Below are 24,551 nucleotides of genomic sequence, written 5' to 3' on the forward strand. Positions count from 1 at the left end.
TAAGTTTCACATTTAGGTCTTTAATCCATTTTGAATTTATTTTTGTGTATAATGAAAGCAAGTGTTCCAGTTTCATTCTTTTGCATGTAGCTGTCAGTTTTCCCAACACCATTTGTTGAACAGACTTCTTCCCATTGGATATTCTTTCCTGCTCTGTCAAGGATTAATTGACCATATAATTGTGGGTTTATTTCTGGGATTTCTATTCTGTTCTATTGATCTATGTGTCTGTTTTTGTGCCAGTACCATACAGTTTGGATTACTAAAGCTTTGTCATATAACTTGAAGTCTGGAATTGTGAACACATCTCTCACTTTAAATCAAAAGCTAGAAATGATTATGCTTGTGAGGAAGACATGTTGAAAGCCAAAAGAGGCTGAAAGCTAAGTCTCTTGTACAAGACAGTTAGCTAAGTTGTGAATGCAAAATAAAAGTTAATGAAGTAAATTAAAGTGACATTCCAGTGAATACACAAATGATACGAAAACAAACCTTATTTATTGCTAATATTTGAAAGAAGTTATACTGTGGATAAAATGATATCAAGCATAATCACATGCTACAGAAAAATTATTTGTGAAAGGAGGAATCAATCAATTCAGCAAACTTCATTGTTGTGTTATTTTAAGAAATTGTCACGGTTACCCCAACTTTCAGGAACTACCATCCTGATCAGTCAGCAGCTAACAACAGAGAGGCATGACCCTCCACCAGCAAAAAACTGATGACTTTCTGGAAAGGGATGGTTATTATTACTAGTGGTTTTTTTTTTTTAACCCAATGGAGTATTTTTAAATTAAATTATGCATATTGGGGTTTTTTAGAGATAACGCTATGTTACGCTTAATAAACTACAGAATAGTGTAAACATAACTTTTATATGCACTGGGAAGTAAAAAAAAAATCATTAGACTTGCTTTATTGCAATATATACTTATTGTGATAGTCTGGAACCAAACCCACAATATCTCCAAGGTATGTCCATACCTCCTACCATCTCAGGCTTCTTGCCAAAAACTTTTCTTGAGCCATTTCCAAAGAAAAACAGGAGAGGAAAGAAGTAAAGCAAAACTCAGAGTGGCCTGAAAAATAGAAAGAAAAGAACAAACTTGGGGGCAAGAACAGCATTCTTATATTAAGGACTACTAGCTAATAGAGGAAACAAGTCGGGAAAAAAATAAGCACTTCTGTTTTGAGGAATAAATCTTTTGCTTGGCACCTGCCCACTCATCATAGCTGTGTCTTCTCAGACTATAAGTACTGTCTTACTCCATTCAGATTCTCATGAGAACCATCTTCTTTCCAACTTATACTTCCAAACATCAGTTTCAGACCACTTTCTATATGTCTTTCATTTATCTGTTGGAATCAATGTCTGAATAGATTGTAAGATGTCAGAGAGCAGGCTCTGGGCTGTTGTGAATACAATCTAAAACTCTACCACAGTTCCTACATACAAGATGAACACTTTACATGCACATGCAAATACAGAAATACAACTTTTTAATTGTTTGGATGGTTTTGATCATTGAATGTCTCCTAATTTTCCACAGAAAACAATGTCATATTCATTGTCCCATTCACCATTTTTACCCAGCATACCTCTCACCACTGTTTGTTTTGTTTCCTAAACACTACACCCCTCATTTGTAGGATACTAGAAATCTTGACCTTGCAAACATTCAATGATTTAATTCTTTCATGATTTTGCCCATGGTTTTATCTTGGCTTTTAACACCCTTCAAGCTTCTTCAAAATTTATATTCCTACTTACCCTCCAAACTCAAATCTCTAAGTCTTTTCTCATTCTCTTCAAACATACTCAGTCAGTACCCTTCTCCAGAATATCCACATTGCTTTGCTTATATATTAATTATGATAATTAACACACTTACCTCCACTGAAATTAATGCTGTGCCAAGTTTTTGTTCCCAGTTTTCTTATTTATTCAACAAATACTACATGGCATTTCTTGAAGGTGGAGACTTCAATCTTACCTGATTATGTGATCTTTTCAGCTCTTAGCTCCATAAAACTATGAACTTTTTTATTTTTACCTTTCTAATACTACCACTTGAAACATTAAATTATTAATTGGAATAATAATATCTGTTATCATGAGCTGAACAATTACCATGTGCCAGATGTTTTAATAATCTTATTTCAGTATATTCTTAAGAAATGTTTGAAGTGATTATTACTAAATTTATTTTACAGGGAAAAATTAGTCTAAGATGGATTAATTTGTCTAAATTCATACAGGAATTGTCAGTTTGGGATTTGAATCCAGTTCTGTTTGAAGGGAAGATCTGTATTTTTAACCATTATGTGCATGGTCTCCTAAAGCAGGCAGGCAGCAAGTGGGGAATTTAACTGAATGTTGACCATTTCATAAATGATAATTTACTATTAAAGAGTTGAATGAATTGTGAAAAATAAAGTACTAATTCTGGTGCTAATGAGGACAGAAAAAAGGATCAATTTTATCTAAATTCATTAAGATTTATTACATAAGTAGCCAACTTTTAAAACCAAAGCATTTTTTTATAAAATATCTACATTAGATCATTACTACTTTTTGACTTGGAATCCCTCTAAGACAAGATTCTAAATATTCTCTTGGAAATAAGAATAAGACAAAAAGATGATAATGAAGAATTTAGGGAGCACTTAGTTAAACTGTTAGAAAATAGGTTATACAATCCATACAAAGACCTCATCAAAAGGCAGAGAAACCACTCAAGGATTACATTAAGTAATAGGGTTAAGAAGAATATGGTCTGAAAGAATTGAGTATCTTCTAATAACTGTAAGTACACGAGTTTCTAAAATGCCATACATAATATCCATGAAATTATGTTGCATAATGTAATAACACGTTATGCTACCATTAACGCATTATAACTATGTCATTTGGAAGGCTAATTTTTTTGTGTAAAACCACTTAACTACATAAAATTGAAAATAATGATTATTGTAACTACTTTCACTTTTCATCTTTAGACGTTCAGGATTAAATACTCCATATGTGGTTATTTTATGGTGATGTGTATTTTTATGGAGTGGTCATATAGTGTTCTAAGTAATAATTGTCTTAAAATTCCCAAATACATAAATCATAAGATCTTTTTACATATTATCATTATGAAAAGTCAAAGTAAGTCACTTAACACCTACTTAACAGTACCTAAAGAGTTGAACATAAAATTTGGATAAAATCTCAAAAGAAAACTACAAGTTTTATGGAAGAAGTAAAGGAGCTAGAATTTTATGGGTTAGGCACTATATTTTACATGCAGGGTTTATCCAAATGCATGTAAAATAGGGTATTATTTTCTTCACTTTAAAAATTTTCTCCATTTTTAGGAATAAGAAGAATGAAACACAGAGAGGTAAAACTCTCCTTAATATTACAGAACTAATAAGTAGACGAGAGGCTCCCTAAATATTATGTAACATGTATTCAATCAATTAACTTTACCTGAACATTTATTAGATATCAAATGTAGCTTTATATGCTGAAAATTACAAAGATGTTTAGGCTATGGTTTCTATCCTTCAGGATCTCACCACATGCTGAAGAGAGACAGATAAACATATACTGTAATGCCTGTAAGACATTATGGGAGTTTAAGCTATGAAGTCTTCCTGTAATATGGATATCATGACTAGAGAACAATAGATTAGGGAGAGTAAGGAAAGAAAGAACTCCAACTTTAAACTTCTCCATGTAGGTTTTAATTAATCTGCCATTTTTCCTCATCTCCCTTCTATTTTATGTCTATTTAGGTTTGAACATACGATAAAAACTATTCTTTGTGAACTAAGAACCCTGACAGTATGTCTGACAAATGCTATATAATATATTCCACATTCAAAAAGCAAACATATTAGGATTTTTTTAATCCCAATTATCTGCCTTGAAGTATAGGTAAAGACTGGGTAAAGGCAGGTAGTAGAGTTTTTCAAACGGAGATTAGATAGAAGAAAGACTAAACATGATTTAGTATGGTAAATGCTCTTACGCTGGTTATTACATTCATCTCCACAAATCTTAAACACCAAGATTTAATGCACCTTTTGTGCTAGTGCTTTCTTCCTTTTTTCTTGAGTATAATCAATGATTATCCATATATTTAAGATATGAAAGCATTACAGGTGATACATTGTCTATCATATTTAAGCTTTTAATATTTATTAGTTATATTACTAGCTATATTATAAATATTTAAAATTATTTATTAATGTATTCTTTTCATGGATTTATGATTGGGATTCTTTATTCTTTTAGTCTCCTCTGTTATATTTGTCATTTCTTTCTTGTTTTCTTATAGTTCTGAACATATATCAACCCAATCTATTTTTCTTTTTATTATTTCTCTTTCTCTCTCTTTTATTTTTTTCACATTAGAGTTGGCAACATTTCCCAATTATTATCAGCTGCAAATTTAATTAACATGCTGTTTATTTCTTCTTCCAGATAATTAATAAAGTTGTTAGAGAAAACTTGGATGAACACCAAACACCCCACCAGACATCTCCCCTAAGTCGGATGCTCTGCCATTTGTAATTACTTTTTTCTTATGGTCCTTAAGCAAATTTTCAGTGCTCATTCCAGAGCCAATTTAAATTAATTTGGAGGGAACTACTTTAAGAAATACACCAACTGTTTCATAGTCCCTTCTTAGAACTTTGATTCTGTAAAACATTTATACTTTATTACTCATGCCAAAACTATATTAATGAAATTGGACATTTAAGCACAGGTAGAGCAAAGTCTAAAAGTTCTCAATGAGAGAGCATGGTCTCAATAAACATTTAAGACAAAGCTCTAATTGCATTATTTATGACTTAAATGAGAACATGAAAGAGGCATTTACTTTTCACCTTTTGTGCCACTGATTTCCCATTTCACTTAATGAAATTACTAGCTGATTTCAACTTTTATTCATCATTTTTGGCATTTAATATATTCTATAGTAATACATTGAAAAGTGATTAACTTTTTGCCAAAATTGAAGAAAAGTGTTTTAAGAAAGCTTTACATTAATATCATTTCAAGAATTTCCAAGTGTAAAACTTTAGCACTAACCCAGGATTATTTTCATAATTTTAAACTTATGTAATGTGATGCATTCAAATTTAAAGATATTTCTTAGATTTTTACATTATGTGTTAATATATAAGTATTACTGTATGTGTTACCATCTTTGATTCCCATAATCATGGAATTTTAAAGCTGGGAGGTATACAAAATAATAATCAATACAATTCTCTTGTTTTATAGGTGAAAAAAAGATACTGAACTTAGAAATGATGACTAGGCCAGGTTGATCAGTCTGGTACTGTGATCCATAGAACCATTGTCTTTGAACCAAAACTTTAGAGATTCAGATCTCTTAGAGATAGATATTTAAAAGTTTTCATTTTCTGATCGTGTTGATTGTGGCAGCAATCCAGAAGAAAACTGTGTATGTACTGTTTGGATTAAGTAATCAATTTACATATTTTCCAGAAGCCAAGGAGACAGCACAATCAGGAGATAGCATTGTAAATAAATGGCATTAATATAATTAGATTGTTATAACCTAACAAATCTATAGTACACAGAGTTATAGACTGCCTGCTCAATTACTGGAAATAGACAAATATGCCAATGGTCATTTGTCATTGTTAAGTTCAAGCTAGGCGTACTTATTAATAGAGGAAAAGTTCCAGGAACTCAAGAAAGCAAGACCAATAAAGAATCTTAACAGCCAATAACCCCTTCTTGTGTCTAATCACAACAGGCAACCAAACATAATTTAGGAGTTTTACCTGTCTTCTTCTGTCTGAACTCACTAAGAAATTATGGTTACTTAAATATCCATAATAGGCTAAAACATTTCCAAAGGAAATAGCTTTGATTTCCTATTGTTAAATTTAATGCAGTACATTCAAAACACATCTGTTCCTTCATTTTCCTACATGAGAGGCCAATGTCATATGTTTAAATGAACAACATAGGACTTTTTATTAGACAGTTCCTCTTAAGTGTGAAAGTCACTTGCCAAACTCTTCTCCTATGTCCCAACTTCCCTAAGAAGGTATTGATTTTGAGGTCATAAGATGTGCTATACATAATTGTCATTTGTAGCTGTATCTCTGGATTTGCACATAATGTTAATTGTTGCAAATTTGATAATCAAGCTGTATTCCTCAAAAATATTTAATATTATACCAGTAATCTATTTTCTTAAAATAATAAATCTTTCCAAAAGTCAGAATTTAAATTATTGTTGAGGAAGATATTAAGATGCAAACAAACCATGAGTTTCAAGACAGAGAGCTGAGCACACAGTAACGTCTTTCAGTCAGACTCATGGAGTTGATTATATAGTAGCATACAAGTGAAAAAATACTTGAAAATTCTGAGGTACAAGCTATAGGAAGGCAGAGGACAAGAATATAAGAGAAACAATCATTTTGTAGAATTTCTTAAAAGTGAACACACATAAAATCAAACTTATGGATAAAGAAGGGCTGGCTAATTTAAAAAGTATTATTCAAATACATATATTTATTCATATTTCTATCATCTATCTATATACATCCTAGAACAGAATATTGATTTTTCAGAGTAGAGCATTTTAGTATTGATATGTGGCATGCAGTATAGTGTGGCAAGTCTTGCCTGTTATGCTGAAATGAAGGCCTCCAATTGTTAAACGTTATCCACTCACATAGGTTTTGTGGTCAGTCCTCTTAAATCAGGTGATAGGCTATAAGATATAAGAGAAGCCCACATAAACTACCTATATTAATCAAATTAGTTCTTCACCCACACATAAAAAATAATCACTAACTAATGATAAGACCTAGGGAATAACAATAGTTTAAAAGAAGACTGAGATAAAGAAACAGATAAACTAGGATCAGCAGTAGCAGAGAAAATGAACAGGGATGTTAAAAGAATTCCAAAGATACCTCCTCAAAGAGCATTGAGATGATATTGCATCATAACACAAGAACATGCTTCCATGAAAAAGGAACAAAGAACCAGAAATAGTTCCTGAAATTGAACTGATTGTCAAAATAATAGTAATAATAATAATAATAATAATAATAGCAATTTACAAGATTTACTGAAAAATTCCTTGAACATAGAGTAAAACATCAAAAAGATTGAATACTTGAACAAAAAGTAACGAGTCACATAAAATAAATCTAGGAGGGCCATATTTTTCTAACAGAATTTGATTCATTTATTAGTCAAATATGTATTGAGTGCTTACTATGTACTCCATATTGTCCTCAGGGATTTTGTCTTGGTAATGAATAAGAAAGAATCTTGCCTTCATGGAGTTCACATTCTATTGGAGTAGATAAAACTCAAGGCATTCTAAAAAAAGAAAAGAAAACATAGGAGCAAATAAGTATAAGTCACCAATAGAAAAATATGAATATGTATATGTATATATATATATATATACACATACACACACATATATGATATATTATAGATATGTTCTATCTAAAATGTATAAATATGTATTTCTATTTTTAATGATAAAACTATATAATTAGAAACTTTTGCTATCCAAAAAAGTCATAGCCCCAAAGTTTTGTAGCATTAATGAGTGTAAGAAAATAAGAGATGTTTGACTTTGACATTTAGCTTATCCCTCTTTAAAAGAAATAGATGTAGTTCAAAAAAACTGTCTCTGCTTTTTATAGAACCAATATCTACTGTTTTCTGTACTCTATAGAACTCATTATTTAAATAATAATACTATTTCAAATACTATTCATTACCAATTTTCAGAATCAATCTTGATATTAAGTATAGAAAACTAAATTACATTATATAAATAGACATAAAATATATTTTGTTATGTTATATTATATAAATAGATATATAAATAAGCAAATAAATGTACAACTGGCAATATCATACTCCTGACACAGCTTACAAAAATTGGGAGGGGCCAGAGAAAGAATGATGGAGGATGAGGTAGAGTGTTTCTTCTTATGTGTAGGGGAGTTATTTATATTGCCAAAAAGTTATAGATCAAGAAATAAAACGTTAAGATCTTAAGGTGTAATCTATATAACTAAAGCTAAAAATGTAATCCACAAACTTTGGAGTTTAAGAACATAATTGAGTGACCTAAATTCTTTACTTTTCTTAATGGAAGTTATTTATTGTTGATAGATTAATAGAAAGTATTAAGTTATTTATTGCTGATAGATTAATAGAAAGCTTAGTATTTAGTTTTATGGAAGAAAGCAGCAGGAAGAGTTGGTAGGAAAACTCGCTTTTAATTTTATGTCTTTCTGTACTTCCAAATATTTCTTTTTGAAGTGCAGTTACATATATAGGAGGCACATTTTCAAGCCAAAAAAGCTACATGAACAAGATGGCAGCCACTCATGTGGAATTATCTACTCATTAGCAACAGTATCCTATGCTGAAAGTTCATTGCATTGTTCCTTTGTAGAATATCATCAATTTCAGCATGTACATTTTGTTGTCTGTATCGTGTTGCTTGACGTTTCAAAAATGCTCCATAGCTCAGAAATAGCTTGTGCGTGGCATATAGAAAGTACATGGTATATGTAGATCAAATGACTGATTTCTCCATTTCTTATTGCTGTGAAATATTTCTAAAACACAAGCTTCCTAATTTATGTTACCATGGACACACACACACACACACACACACACACACACACACACTGAGTTTCCTTAAAATAATAAACCATAACTTGCACCATGGAACTATACCCAAGAAGATAAAAGGAAAAAGTAGTGTTTTATTTTCATATGTACCGCTTCATTATTTAGTGATTTGGCATTTAGGATACATGATTTAAAAGAAAGAGGAAAACATAAGCATTTGGGATCATAACAAACAAAAAGGAGTTGGAAAAATGTAAGTTGAATATTTAACCTCTTGAGTGTGGTCAAGAATGACCATTATGAAACAAATACACATCATATAAGTCCGACTTATTCTTAAACATTACATGTTATGCTGTTTTGAAGGAACAGCTTTTAACCTTATTAAAAAATATGTGATGTACACACACAGATTGTATTACCAGGAGTCAAGAAAACAAGGTAAAGACAATGGCCTTGGACTAACTACATACACTAAGATATTGAATTGGTCATTTGACATAATTGCTATTATGCTTAACTTTCAAATATGTCCACTACAGCAAGCACCAACATCTCATTTATTTTCTTAAGAAGCTCAATATCTAGCAGACATGTACACAAAAAGGAGTTAATAACTATTTAATAAATAATAATTGAGTTCCACAATATGTTGGGTCATGTAGAAAATATAGAAGAAAATTAAGCCATTTTCCAGATTTGGATAAAAATTAGAAAAAAAGAGAAACTAAATTACATACATTTCAAAATTAGAAAATATTTCTAAGAAAAAAATCTGGGTAAGAATGTCCAGGTATATCTCAGGTTATATTTGATTATAATAATACGTTTATATTAGAGAAAACTGATTTTAAAATGTGTTACTCTGGTAAGCTTTTGTGGAAGAGGGGAACTAACCTGAATCTTACCGGTGAGCAGAATTAGTCATGAAGGTGTGGGAATGGGAGGAAAAGTGCAGAGAAATTCCCTTGAGGCAGGATTGGGGATTCTCTGTTAGGAAACAATGAGAAATCATTTTTAAGACAAAGTTTGTGAATTTTCTAAATTTTTTCCTCATTAAATAGAAGACTAGAGCGGTGGATAACCCCGTGCCTGGCAAAATGGAGCTCGAGGCCATGAGCAGATACACCAGCCCAGTGAACCCTGCTGTCTTCCCTCATCTGACCGTGGTGCTGTTGGCAATTGGCATGTTCTTTACGGCCTGGTTCTTTGTTTATGAGGTTACCTCCACCAAATACACTCGGGATATCTACAAAGAGCTCCTCATCTCCTTGGTGGCCTCGCTCTTCATGGGTTTTGGAGTCCTCTTCCTGCTGCTCTGGGTTGGCATCTACGTATGAGCTCCCAAGGGTTCCAGCCAGGCGGCTTCACTGAATTCCTGCTTTTGTAAATTAATTTTTTTACTGTTGCTGAAAGTGTCCCACCCACTGCTCCCAATAAAGGCAGATGTGAAAAAATAAAAAAATAAATAGAAGACTAATTTTCTCCATACTCGGACTTTGGGGGGATTCTCACGAAACATGGGACATAACTTGGTTTCATGCTTGTTGGTCTCTGGAAGAATGTGTGCTTACCTGGGAGGTATTGCAGTATAGGTAAATAGTGTTTCTTCAGTAGTTAGGACATCTAAACAATATGTTCATCAGCATACACTTTCTTTGTTAATTTTGAATTATAAAATCTCCTTAAATTGGGGAAAATAATTTTGGGGATGTTTATTCTAGAAAGGAAATATATGTTAATGTTTAAAGTTTACACTATTTCAGACTACTTGGGTTAAAGATTCCAGCTACTAACTATGACCTATGGCAAATAACCTAACTGTGCCTCAGTTTCCTAATCTACAAAATAAGAATAATGGTATTTAACTCATGGGGTGGTATTTAACTCATTTAACTCATGAGGTTTAAATGAGTTAATATAGGTAAAGCACTTTGTACCTTGCCTGTCTTGTAGTATAAGCATATCACGAGAATAAGCTATTTTAATATTCACTTAAAAATAATAATTTCACATAGACAAAAAATGTTTAATCAAATAGAAAGATATACATTGAAAAGTAACTGTTCTATCTCTGAGTTCCTTCTCCCAGAGGCAACCATTTTTTTCCATATCCCTACACATCTGTAGTTCTACCCAAGAACCAAGTAGCTCTTTCCGATTTTCCAGTCTTCTTTTTATATCCCTCAGAACATGTTACAATTACCTACACCTAGGTCTTTAACGGTTCTATTTAGTTTTCCTTCTTGGTATTATGTCTTTGTGTTAATATTAAAAATGACAACTTACAGGCCCCTCGGTGGTTCAGTCAGTTAAGTAAGTGCCCGACCCTTGATTTCGGCTCAGGTCATGATCTCGGGGTTATGAGATGGAGCCCTGTGTTGGCCCTGTGCTCACACAAGGAGCCTGCCTTGAGATTCTCTCTCTCTTTTTCTCTATCTTTCTAAAATAAATAAATAAATCTTAAAAAAAAATAACCACTTAGTCATGATGTTCTAATCCAGTATGCCCTGAGTATATGAGAAATCTATTGACTTCTGTGTACTGATTTTAGATTAGCCAATATACTGAATTCTCCTATGTTTGTGACTGTGCTCAATTACTCAAAATTATCTTTATATTTGATATTATTGCTTTAATCTCAACTAAAATTCTATTTAGATACCTGTTTTCCTAATCATCCTCATCTCATCCTGTGACTGTCAGGAATGATGGTCTCCAAAGTGGACAAGTAATTCAATTTAGGATACAGAAAAATATCAGATCTTGTAATGAAATTTGCTTTCATTTAATAAATGAAAAGAAATTATGCTTTTCTAGAGATCAACACTGGTCCAAAGAAAAGAGGCTCATTGCTATGTATTCCATCCTAAGAAAAGAATGAGTTTCCACAATGTGGTTGAAAGAGACAGCCTTATACCATTGGTTGCCTTCAGCATATTATAAAAGTCACAGTTTACATACCATAAGATTAAAAAAAAACCAAACTTTATTCTCATATAAGCAATCCACTTAAAAAAGTATTCTCTTTAGAGGTGCCTGGGTGGGTCAGTCAGTTAAGCGTCTTCCTTTAGCTCAGGCCATGATCTCAGGGTGCTGGGATAGAGTCCTAAGTGTTAGCCTCCCTGGTCAGTGGGAGCCTGCTTCTCCCTCTCCCTCTGTTCCTGTGCACATGCATGGGTGCCTGTGTGCATGCTCTCTCTCTCTCTTCCTCTGATATAAATAAAATTTTTCTTTAAAAAAGTAAAATCTTTATAATAATTTTGAAAGACATGAAGAATGCCATGAAAATATTCACTGGTTATCTTGCAAGAAAGTTCTTAGGAAAAATGTCTTTTTATTTTATAAAAGAGACAAGTATTTCATATTCATTGATGATGACAAGTGGCTCCAGTGGTGTGATAATTAGTTGACTTTCTTTTTACCCCAAAAGAATAAAAACACTCCTTATATATCTTTAAATAAAGATGTATTTATACCAATGAATAATAAAGAAACTTCATTTGAAAAAAATATATAATAAATTTTGAAAGTAGATATTTGGAGGTGATTTGTCATTTTGGGATTCTGTGTTCAAAGTGATATATCTTCTACAAAGAGGCATCTTTGTTCACTTAAAAATTCTTGGCAGGAAAATTTTCTAACATGTCTTGAAATCTAAAGAGTTTCAGCAATGTTGAAGCTATTCATTAAAAATATTAAAATGCTATTCAATCCAACTAAATGCAAAAATATTGTCATTAGACACATGTAAATTTATGATCAACATTTAAATGTAAATATTTGCATATTTGGGGATGGAATTTGAAAATCAGTATAACGATTCCATAAATGCATTTCTTTTGTAATGACTCTGTGAGGTATTGCTTCTAGCTATGGTAAAAAGTAAAACCAAGTACCAGAATAATCTGAATTTAGAGCCAGTCTTTCTTCCTTTTCTTTCTTTTTTTTTTTTTTAAAGATTTTATTTACTCATTTGACAGACAGAGATCACAAGTAGGCAGAGAGGCAGGCAGGGTGGGGGGCAGTAGGTTCCCCACTGAGCAGGGAGCCCCATGCGGGGCTCCATGTGGGGCTCGATCCTAGGACCCTGGAATTAGACCTGAGCTGAAGGCAGAGGCTTTAACCCACTGAGCCACCCAGCTGCCCCTAGAGCCAGTCTTTAGATACTGCTATACCACCAAGTCTTTAAGTAAGATTTCCAAAAATAACGAATCATATCCAGTTATGTAGAACTCACTCAAACATTATAATCAATACAATTACTAAAAACAAAATATGTTTTGCCCTATTAATAAAGAAGATATTAATATATTTCCTTTATTTTCTCCCATCCTCAATATTCTCTTCATGTGTATCTTAGAATATATATTTTGAGTACAGTAACATAGATGCATAATTTATCTATAAATGCAAATATATTAAGGATGCTTGCTCAAGTGTTTTACTGAGAGAAGTGGGATATATAAAAATTTAAAGTGAGTGTAAGGAACCAGTCAATATGATACGTATATAATAGGACCCTAGTGGCTCAAGAATGAACATCTCTTTCCAAGGACCTAACTTATTGTCAGGAAATTCCCTTGCTTAGAGAAGAATGTGGCTTATCTATTGATAGGCTAGGATAACATTGTGCTTTACTTACATTTCTCCACAAGCCCAGATTCTGAGAAAAATAAAAGAGAAATGAAGGGAGGTTTTCTTAGAGTTTTAATAATTTATTTATTAGATATTTATTTAGGTTCTGAAATATTTGGGCATTGAGTGGCAAAGGATATTGTAAATCATATTGGTCTAAAATAAGAGAAAATTTAAAGAAAACTGTATATTTAAAATTTGTGTATATTTTGACAAATAGCTGAAAATAAAAAACAAAAACTTCGTGCTAAGACAAAATTTTACATATGAAATATAGAGTTCCAAAGGACAATGACAATATTATATTTAACATGCTCCTGGGTTTCTCAGCAAACCTAAAAGAACATTCCATAATATTTCAAGATTGCTTCTTAAGAAAAAATAAAATATTAGTTAAGAATTTATATTTCTTTTAGGTGTGGATATACAATGACAGAATTCCACAAACAGCATGATAAAAAGAAACGCTTTCTCAATATTCTATCACTGTACTTGCTGAAATTCTCAAAAGGTAATGTTTAACATGCATGTCATTTATGTTGATAAATTTAACTGTAGTTTTCTCTTTCCTCTTAATGTATCCTGAGAGCAAGAAGTTGATTTCTACATGTTGAGGAGCTCTCTACAACAGAGTTGTTGGTGATAAAGTTCCAAATCAAACCTGTTATAATATAGTTGTTACTTCAAATATTTATAACATTATTTACATTTCTGGTGTTTTTTTCTTTTCTTTTCCTTTTAAGAGAAGTATTTATGGGCCGCCCACTTTCTTGGGGAACTCATAAATTTCCTGGCAGGAAACATGTCCTCCAACTGGCTCCCCACATTGTCAGAACTAGGTACAGAATTCAAGCTCCTTCTTGCACCATATCCAACAGCAAGAAGGGTTCAGGGGCTGAGAGGCAGGTAGATGCTCCCCGATTTTAGCTGTGCTTGTTGTGAATTGGGGCTAATACCTATCTCACAGGGCTATCCAGAGGATTAAAAAATAGATTTTTATAAAGCTCTTTGGAGATCCTTGGATAAAAGGTGCCACGGAGGCACACAGCATTCTTATCTCCCCAATTGCCACAGAGCCTACGATTTCCCATGGCATGTTGTATCAACCTGAGAAAAAGCAAGGGTGAGCTGTGGAAAATAGGAACATCGGCGACTGGAAAGGACAGATAGCACTAGCCCCTATGAACCGCATGGGCTGCCTCCTGGGATGCTAGAAGATAGTCAGGGTTGTAATTAATAGATAGGGATGGTGATTCTCTTTCTGGGATAACTGTGGCATTGCAAATTGGTGAAATTACACAGTTTGTATTCTGTAATTTTGTTTGACTAAAAAAAAAAAATTAACTAGTAAAATAGCCTCTAGGAAAACTGAAAGGAAGCATAGCATCAAAACCTGTAATGTGAACAGCTTAGCATTGAACTTGAAAGGTATCCTGCAGTTAACTATTTCATTTATAGGCCAGGAATTTCTACAACCCAAGTTAAGTAAGTGTTCTTTATAAAGATCTTGCTGGGTTTTGTGGTGGATAAAGATGTTGAACAGGCACTGCTAGAGGGAGAAAGTCTTTAACTTATGCCACACATTGTTTTAAGTGTCAAAATATATGCCATATTTTGAATTCCTTTAATTCAAATAAGCCATATTTTGGCTTTTAAAAAGCTATTAATTTCAACTGCCTCATTTTATAAATATCACCTCTGAAAAGCACATATTTCTCTTTCCTACGGAAAAACTAATTAGGTATTCCATATTGCTATTAGATGAAATGATGACATTAATTTCTTTATATATATATATATATATGTATGTATATACATATATATGTGGGTGGGGGAGGAAGGCGATAGAAAGAACAATTCATATCCCTTTTTCTCTGATGGTGCTGGAAATCACTGGAAGAAAGTGAAATGCAGGGACTAAATAAAAATATGGGGGGTAGAGAGGGAAAATCAATAAATATCTAAATTATTTAAAGAAAAGCTACTACCAAGTGTCTTACTGTCATGCATCATAGCCTGGATCTGAAAGCAGACAGGTGAATTGTCTCCAGCCTGCATTGGTTTGGACACTCTCTCCAGCATGCTCATTAGCAGCTCCAAGTCTAGGCTCCCTGTTAGTAGAAAGGCAGGGATCACAGCAGGGAAGTTATATCTCAGGCTTCTCACATTCCTGCTCTATCTTAGCAAAGCTTTACAAAGCCTTTTCTGGCAGCTCATTAGTAGGTGCACTGATGCATAAGAGACAGTCATTAGAAGTGTTTTTCAACATTGGCTTTTGATCAGGTGACTAGTAGCATCGTGGAGACATTTACTTACATTGTTTTCCATAAGAGATTCTGTTACTATATTGAGAATGACATACATAAAAATGTTGAAAACCAGCTTGACCTTTCTATGACAAAAGGGGAGAAGAAAAAGAAACTCCATTAGTTCCCTGAATCTTGCCTTTAAACTATCAACTATGACGTAATAGATGCGTGGACTGCGCCTTCAGTCACTGTTGTTTTGTAGCTTTAATAATCTAAGCCAAGTTCAAATCTACTATTTGATTTAGGGTTATGACAAGGAGACACTCGTGTGAGCAAGTACAAATAAAATATCACAAGCTTTATAGAGTCTTTTCCAATGCCAGGCATTTGTTTTATCATCATAAAGGCGGACTTTCCAAATAAGGGCAAAATCATCACACACAGCCTAATAAAGCATTGTAAAAATTTAGCAGACAAAATTCAGATGGCTGATCAGTCTCTAAAGAGAGCTTCCATTGTAAAAACTTGTTAAGGCTGCAGGAACCATTTTTTGTAAGTAAAAGCATAAGACATCGCCTATGGAGAAAGCGTATATGGTCAAGTGAACCCCTGTCACAAAATAAGATCGAATTTGCCATTCCTTTAAGAGTGCTCTGTTTATAAAATAAAACGGGCTCTTATGCATAGGGAATTGTACTTTTGCTAATAAATTTTCTTTTCATTGATGATTATCTTTTATCACCAATACTGTTCTGTCTTTTCCCCCAAACACCTATGTTGTCAGGCCTTGGTTTGGTGACAGCTTTGATTTCATCAGTTCACAGAGTATACATTTAGCCTTCAGTTCCTTGTGAACAGAAGAAAATCATGGTAAGTACATACCCTGACATGCAACTCAAAAGGAGGAGAAGCTTTCTTTGTCAAACTTTCCGAAACAAAGTGCATCAGCTTAATCAGGTCTGTTCTTGGCAATGTAGGAACATGACATGCCAATTACATAAACTTTCAGCTAAGTGAAGACTCCTGCTGACTAATTCAGTGTTGATTGTTTTCCGCTACTTGGCTTTGACTGCTTGTTAAGACTTAAGGGGGGGAAAAAAGGAGGGGATGGGAGAGAGGGTAAAAATTGTAGGAATTCTCTCCTTCCGTCAAACATTCTTATGATTGCCAGCAATTAGTTAAGCTTCTTGGCGGTAAAATGACAAGATGGAACTTGACCAAATACAATGTGTGGAACTCACAGGCATCTGCCCCAGCTGAAAGACATTACAATGTTTGTTAACCTTACAGGTCATTCCTGATTCACTTCTGCAGACAGAAAACAAGATTTATATAACACAGATCAATACTGCCCTAAGACTTTCACCATTGAGGATGCTAGATTGAGGCACTTCTCTTTATCAGTTTACCATGACACTAATGTATTTTGCCTGTTTTGCCTGGGCAGTGATGAATCTGTTGGCAAGAGCAAACAAATAAGTTTTGTTGTTGAGAGACATGTTGTCCATGATTTGTCTCAGCAGACATGCCAGCTTGCTGGCCAATTCATTTCCTATTTAATTTAAGTGGCATATCTGTCTTCCCCTTTCAGGTATGTCTTTTGTCTAGTGCACAACCACGCTGGCAGTGCTCTGAGAGAGTTTGTAGTAGATCTCTGCAAGCAGATTGACACAGCAGAGCCAAGAACCCAATCTATAATTTTCAGAAGAATCTCTCTGAAATACAGAGCCACCACCTAACCTAGTGTCCGGCATGAAACCCCCATCTTACCCAGTGTCTGGCATGAAAGAATATTACAGCACCACTTTACAAAGAGTTCATGATTCTGATGCTACTTTCAACTTGTAAATATATAGCAAACGTTCTTTTAAAAAATCAGAGTTTATTTCCTCTGTGGAGAAATATCTTGTCTGCTTTGTGAGACTAAGTATGTTATTTAATTGTGAGATATATGTGGCAAAAATAAGAAAATATTTTGGTGTGTTACATGAAGGTATGGTCCCTACTCTCTTCATTATCTCAATTAGTTTTACTCAATGCTTTCACCTTTAAGACACTGGATAATATTTATATGGCAGAGAGACAAAACAGAGGATGATTGATTTTGAAAGCAGTGTTTCTGTAGTTTAATTTTAAAGGAAGCTCCTTATAAAAGGAAGATACCATACCCTATCACCAGACACTCATGACACCTAACTAAATATTAATGGAAAAGCCAAGGAAGAAATGACGTGAAATTTCGAATCATGACAAAGCTGACGCTCTAGGAAAATGTGTCGAGCGGTGAAACCGTTAACGCAGGAGCTCCTCAAACTCTGACAGTCCTTAAGCAATGGAACAGTTAACAGAGCACAGCACGGTCCACAAATGTGCCAGCTAAATCTCTGTGTCAGAACACATTAATTATAGCAGTCAGTTTACCTTTCTCCTTCATAACATTTTTGATTAAAATTTCACACATTACAATGATATGTGTCTTTTCTACAAGCTGTGAAATTTACTCAGCCATCAATAGGTTTGGATTTTGTTCCTAAGAAGCTTATAGTACATAAAAAGTTGACTTATGATCTCTGAATAGTGAAATCAAGGACAGTTTCTTTTGGATAGACTTAGAATTTTATACCGGCAGTGGTGTCACAGAGCAAAACATTCATTAGTAATATTGTACCCCCAAAAGCAATAACTTCTCTCTTAATATGTTGGCTCAAAATTTATAACTGTGAGGCTTAATTAAGCTGTAGATTATGTTTTGAAAGATATAGTCAATGTAATGAATCCCTGAAGATAAAAAATAAACAATAAAAGATAATCAAAACATTTATCTATTTAATGGATTTATATAGTTGTGTTGTAAATGTTATTTAACAGATGTGCAAAGATTAATAAAATAATGCAATGATAAGCGTGAAAACATTCAAATCATTATTATCTAAGTGGACATGTAATAGTTTTCTGTTAACTCTTAAAACTGCAGAATACAAGTTTATGAGTCTATCAGTTTGAAATCCAATTATTTTTAAGGGTGGAGTACTGTAGTTTCGATTCTGTTCTATGCTTTTCTGATTGGTTACATAACACAAGACTGTTCTCTACTTAAAAATACAGGATTTAATAAACCTGGAACCAATATTTCTCCAGTGTTCCATCATTTATCAAGTCTTAAGATTTCATCTACATCAATCATGTCCTGGAATCACTCTTCTTATAAGATTCTCTTTTTAATAATTATTTAGACATCTGAAATATGGGTGTGCAGGGTGCATTCATAGATACACATACATAAGCACATACTGAGCCACCCTCCTGCATACACACACAGAATATTTCAGATTCTCTGGAACTCCTAAAGAAACCAAAGATTAATATATCTTTTTCACTTTAAAACATGTTAAGTGTTTTCTTAGTGAAAAATTTGTTTTTGATTTATTAAACTCAACTCCTTTGTTATATGAAAACAGTTGAAGTATAAACACAGCATTTCAAATTTTCTATTGAGTTTGAAATTTATACGGATTTGAATACCAGTGGGCATCTGTAGGTCTTCCTCTCAGGCATGAATACTCTCAACCTCTCCATCATAAAAAGAACATTCCTTTTAGTAAAGGAGTTAATAGCAACCTAATCAATTTCCTTAGATCTCAACAATAGTTGTACAAAATTCAATAATCTTTTTTTCATGGAAAATTTCTCAAACAGAGAACATACAAACATCAATATTTGGATTGGGAATTATAATGGTCAAATTTAGGAAAAAAACAAACAATGAAGATTTGGCTAAATGGTAGGTCATTGATCCCAAGGCTTCCTAAATTGGAGACTGTAAATACCCTTTTAGCATCCGTGAGAAACTGGAGTTGAACCATTTGTGAAGTAGAAGTGCACCCTTCCCATGATACCTTGCCATTTATTACATTTCTAGGAGTGGGGATCCACGTAACATTTCTGCACCTGGGCTAGAGATTACAAGGCTCAAGCTTCCTTTTCTTCAAGTCATTGCCCAGTTTTCAACTGAAGAAGTCCAATTCCATTCATTCTGAGGCATTTCAGTGTTAATCCTAATTCCAAGAAGGTTATCGTAGTTAGCTTATATCCTACCCATTGTAATTTAATTTCATTGTTTTCATTCTTGCCATCGAAGGGGATAAATTACTAATGACTATTTCTCATAAGCTTGAGGCAAAATAGAGGGTTGCCTTTTAGTCTTCCCTTCTATAAATTATTTAATCTGAATTTCCTTCATTTTTCCTTATTAGTCTGCTTTCAAATCTTCTGGTTATTTCTACTTCTTTCCTTCATATTGTCTTCAATTTCCCCTCTTTAGCTTAATGTGAGGATCCCAAATACTAACGCCATCCCAAGTTTAATGCCCCAGTGTACAAGCATCAAATTGGCCATGGAAATATTGAGTTTAAAGATATTAACAAGCACATTACTAAATACAAATAAACTGCCGTTATATCCAATTTGCATGTACTTTCTAAATAAAATACAGATGTCTACTTATCTAAGAACTAGTATTTACTAAGAATGTTGGAGATGACCATTCAGAGGTCACACCAGGACTTTTACCAAGCAATATAACCAATACCAAGAATAATATAAGTGATATTCTTTCCCAAGGAAATAATACATTTAATATCATTGAGATGGGCTGGGGGAAGGAACCTATGCATCAATAAGACCTTTCTTTCCCCATCCGGACACCATTGCGGAGCCCATTTGGAAGAGACATCCTTTCCCACCACTAAGTTAGCTTTGACCACTTTGGGAGATAGATGTGTATAGGCTTCTGCTCTCCCTTACCCTCAGTGGGTTATTCAGGACCCAGTGGTTTCCAGTGTCTTATTCCCAGAAATCCTGAGTGCTTTCTCCTATTGCTCTGGCACTCAGAAGTTGCATAATGCAGCTTAGATCCTGAATTTTAGATGCTCTAAAAAGAGAAATAGGCAAGCTTTGGTACAACAGAAATTTAGAAGGCTAGATTTGTTCTAGAACTTTCACTTTAAACCAGAGGCATTCTTATTTTACCCAAAGAGATCACTATAGGCCAGAGTTTCCAAAACTTTAAATGTCAGAATCAGCTGGAAGGTTTATTAAAATACACATTACTGAGCCCTGAGTCCAGAGCTTCTGATTCAGTAGATGTATGGTGAGGCTCAAGAATTTTCCTTTTTCACAGCAAAGGGAGCCATCAACAAAATGAAAAGGCAACCTACCGAACGGGAGAAAATATTTGTAAATCATAGATCTGAAAATGTGTTAAATATCTAAAATGTATCAAGAGCTCATACAACTCAGTAACAAAAAATTCTATCTGAGTTTTTAAAATGGGCAGAGGATCTGACTAGACATTGTTCCATGAAGACAAGTAGCCAACAAATTGAAAAGATATTCAACATCACTAATTATCAGGGAAATGCAAATCAAAACTACAATGAGATATCACCTCACACATTTTATTTATTTATTTATTTTTAAAGATTTTATTTATTTATTTGACAGACAGAGATCACAAGTAGGCAGAGAGGCAGACAGAGAGAGAGGGGGAAGCAGGCTCTCCACAAAGCAGAAAGCCCGATGCGGGGCTTGATCCCAGGACCCTGAGATCATGACCTGAGCTGAAGGCAGAGGCTTAACCCACCGAGCCACCCAGGCGCCCCACCTCACACATTTTAGAATAGCTGTTATAAAAAAGACAAGAAATAACAAGTGTCAGCAAAGATGTGGAGAAAAGGAAGCACTTATGAACTGTTGGGAATGCAAATTGGTGTGGTTACTGTGGAAAACAGTATGGAGGTTTCTCAAAAAAAATAAAAATAGAACTATATGATCCAGCATTTACCCAAAGAAAAATGAAAACACTAATTTGAAAAGATACATGTACCCCCATGTTCACTGCAGTGTTGTTTAAAATATCTAAGACATGCAAGGGCATCTGGGTGGCTCAGTCAGTTAAGTGTCTGCCTTCAGCTCAGGTCATGATCTCAGGGTCCTGGGATCAAGCCCAAGATCTGGCTCCCTGCTCAGCAGAGAGTCTGCTTCTCCCTCTCTCTCTGTCTCAGATTTTTTTAAAAAATTAAAAATAATTAAAAGTAAAATATATAAGACATGGAAACAACCTAAATATCCACTGATGGCTAAATAAATAAAGAAGAGTGTGTGTGTGTGTGTGTGTGTGTGTGTGTATGAGAGAGAGAGAGAGTGAGAGAGAGATAGATATAATAGAATTTTATTCAGTCATTAAAAAAAAGAATGAAATCTTGCCTATTATGACAACATGGATAGACCTTGAGGACATTATGCTAAGTGAAATAAGTCATATTCAAAAAGATAAATATATGATCTTACTTATATGTGAAATCTAAAACCAAAACAAACAAGCTCATGGATATAGAGAACAGATTGGTGGTTGTGTGAAGCAGTACATTGGAGTTACATAAAATGAGTGAGGAGAGATGTACAAATTTCCAGCTTTAACATGAGTAAGTCATGGGGATGCAATGTATAGCACAGTGACTATAGTTAACAGTACAGTATTGCATACATGAGAGTAGCTAGAAGTGTGGATGATGAAAGTTCTCATCACAAGAAAAAAATTTGTAACTATGTATGATAAAGGATGTTAACTGGTCTTCTTGTGGTGATGTAAATATATGTATGTAAATATTGAATATATGTAAATATAGGATATATGTAAATATATGTAAATATTGATTTTTTTTTTTTAAAAAGGAATTTCCACTTTTAACAGTTCCCAGATAGTGTTGATAATTGCGGTTGAGGACCACACTTTGAGAACTGCTGGCGTAAGCTAGCTTAAACAGGCAAATTCTAAAAGAGATGAAATTTCCAAAACTCCATTAAAAAAAGAAAATACTGGGAATGAACAGAGTCCTTCTCCTTCAGCATCTTACTTGGTTTTAACCTAGCCTTGATCTCTAGGGACTCAGAATTGTGTTTGTTTGCTTGTCTTCCTCGGAGCTATGTTTTTATAAGCAAAGTTTAGCATAGGTAAGGACCTAGTTTTAGCTGACACTATTTGTGCCTTCCATTGCCTCCCCTTCCCTAGTTTTGTGTCACATGAAACTCACAGAAGCAGAGGGAGAACTCTGCAGCAGCATTGCCCATGCGTGTGTTACCATGAGAACAGCAACCCCGCTTTTAGTTCTGAAATTATTTTACGTGGCCAAGTAAGCGTCATAGTTCTATCATTTTTGCACAGACATTTCTTAAATTCCTCCATTTTGATAATTCTGCAAATTATAATGGATACACAGATGAACGCGGGGGTCTTTGAATAACTTCCAATTGTGTCGCTTGACTATTACAAATGATTTTTGAATATATTATCAGATGTGATCCTCGACGTATCCCTGTGAGGTAAGGATCAAATGTAAGTAAGTACTTACTAGGATTTTTGCGTCTTGATTTAGTTTCACCAAATAGGCTCTAAGACAAGGATTGGAATGCAAATAATTTATTTGGAAAGTCGTCCAGAAAGTACTGTGAGGGAGTGGAAATGTGAAATAGAGACAGGAGGAAAGGCAATAAATTAAAAGTGCATAAATGAACAGGCTTGCAATAAAATCCACAATCTATGCGTTAATTGGACAAGGAGAAATGATAATATTTTATCAACAAGGAGGTATTTGTGTGCTGTACTGCATTTTTTTTAGCCATGACGAAGATTTTTAACATTGCTTAAATGCCCCAATAATATTACTTTTGAAAATTAACGATAGTTTCCCCTGCCAATTTTTGCATCAAAGCTGACCAAGCTGCTCCTACTTTGGAATTTTAAACAAAATCTAATTAAATCAACAAAGTTCGCAGGATGGGGTTAGGCTGTTTCCTGAGTGCACATGACTCTGCCGCTCTGCCTGGAAAAGCTTTCAACCTTGTTTTCAGCTGACTTTTTCTTCTGGCTGGCCCTTGATCACTCTTAATGATCCCCAGCTGTACCAGTTCCCTGCCTGCTTTAACCCCAATTGGCCTGGCCTCACGCCTCTGCAGCGTCTGGAGCATCTGGAGGACAAATGAAGCCGAGCCGACCAACACCTCCTTAATGTAGTCCCAGATAATAGGTGATAATAGACATTTAAATCATCCTTTTTGTTCTTCTATACATGCTATGAAAATTAATAATATGTGCATTTTAAAAAATCAGGAATAAAAGATAATAATGTGGTGTGCCTATCAATCTGGTTGCTACTGGATCAGTGTTCCCCACCCCTCTCACCCACTTCGTTATTTTAAGATGTTTACAAACCTGCCAACATAGCACAGAGGCTATGGCTGAAAGGGGGGAGAAATTGGTTCAGAATTGGCCACAGATGTGCTACAGCCCTAAGACCCGAGTGTACCCCCATCTATAACCTACCTATTTCTAAAACAGACCCTTTCCCCACAATACCTATTTAGGAAAATCATAGACCATATTATTAGTAGACTGTATTAGTTTATTTTAAAGCAAAGATTAAGAAAGTATCACCAAATCAAGTGTTCGACATGAAGATCGGCTGGGGTGAGTTTGTCATCCTTGGCTCTTATCTCATTATCAGAAAGGAATCTGGGTTCTCCATCCCATATGCAGACACAACAGATGTAAACTTAGCTGAGGCCTGGGAAGTTATATCCAGAAACTATCATTAATGAGTAAACAGTCAAAACGCATACCGACACCCCTTGAACATTTTATGCCCCAAGTTGTGTTGATCAGCTGCGTAACTTTGTTCAAATCATTAGTTTATAGTTCCACAGTCTCCAGCATAGGTACTCGTTAGGAATTGTCATTGTTGTTGTTTTATTTTATTTTTATATTTTAAATTGTGGCTGTTATTATTTTTAAGATCCAATTCTTTTTCTGAAAACAGCAACAACACAAAGGAAATAGACATCCTTGGCCATTCTCCTCAGCTGAGGAGAGGGTTTTAAATCACTAACAGCTTTGTGAGTACTAAGATCATCAGCCACAAAATCAGCTTCTTCATGATTCATTTTAG

General features: G+C 34.1%; 1 protein-coding gene and 1 long non-coding RNA gene across 2 annotated transcripts; one reads left to right on the forward strand and one right to left on the reverse strand.

The window, feature by feature from the left end:
• Positions 1-482: 482 nt before the first annotated feature.
• Positions 483-24,134, reverse strand: LOC125096467 (uncharacterized). Its single transcript, XR_007126204.1, has 3 exons — positions 24,041-24,134; positions 20,353-20,479; positions 483-1,082 (listed from the first exon to the last, which is right to left on the reverse strand). It is a non-coding gene; the product is annotated as an uncharacterized LOC125096467 (long non-coding RNA).
• Positions 9,740-10,113, forward strand: LOC125096466 (transmembrane protein 258). Its single transcript, XM_047723506.1, has one exon. It carries the CDS (start codon positions 9,763-9,765, stop codon positions 10,000-10,002), a length of 240 nt encoding a protein of 79 aa, XP_047579462.1. The 5' UTR covers positions 9,740-9,762; the 3' UTR covers positions 10,003-10,113.
• Positions 24,135-24,551: the final 417 nt, after the last annotated feature.

The sequence above is a fragment of the Lutra lutra genome, chromosome 3, assembly GCF_902655055.1.
Source record: "Lutra lutra chromosome 3, mLutLut1.2, whole genome shotgun sequence".
Taxonomy (NCBI): domain Eukaryota; kingdom Metazoa; phylum Chordata; class Mammalia; order Carnivora; family Mustelidae; genus Lutra; species Lutra lutra.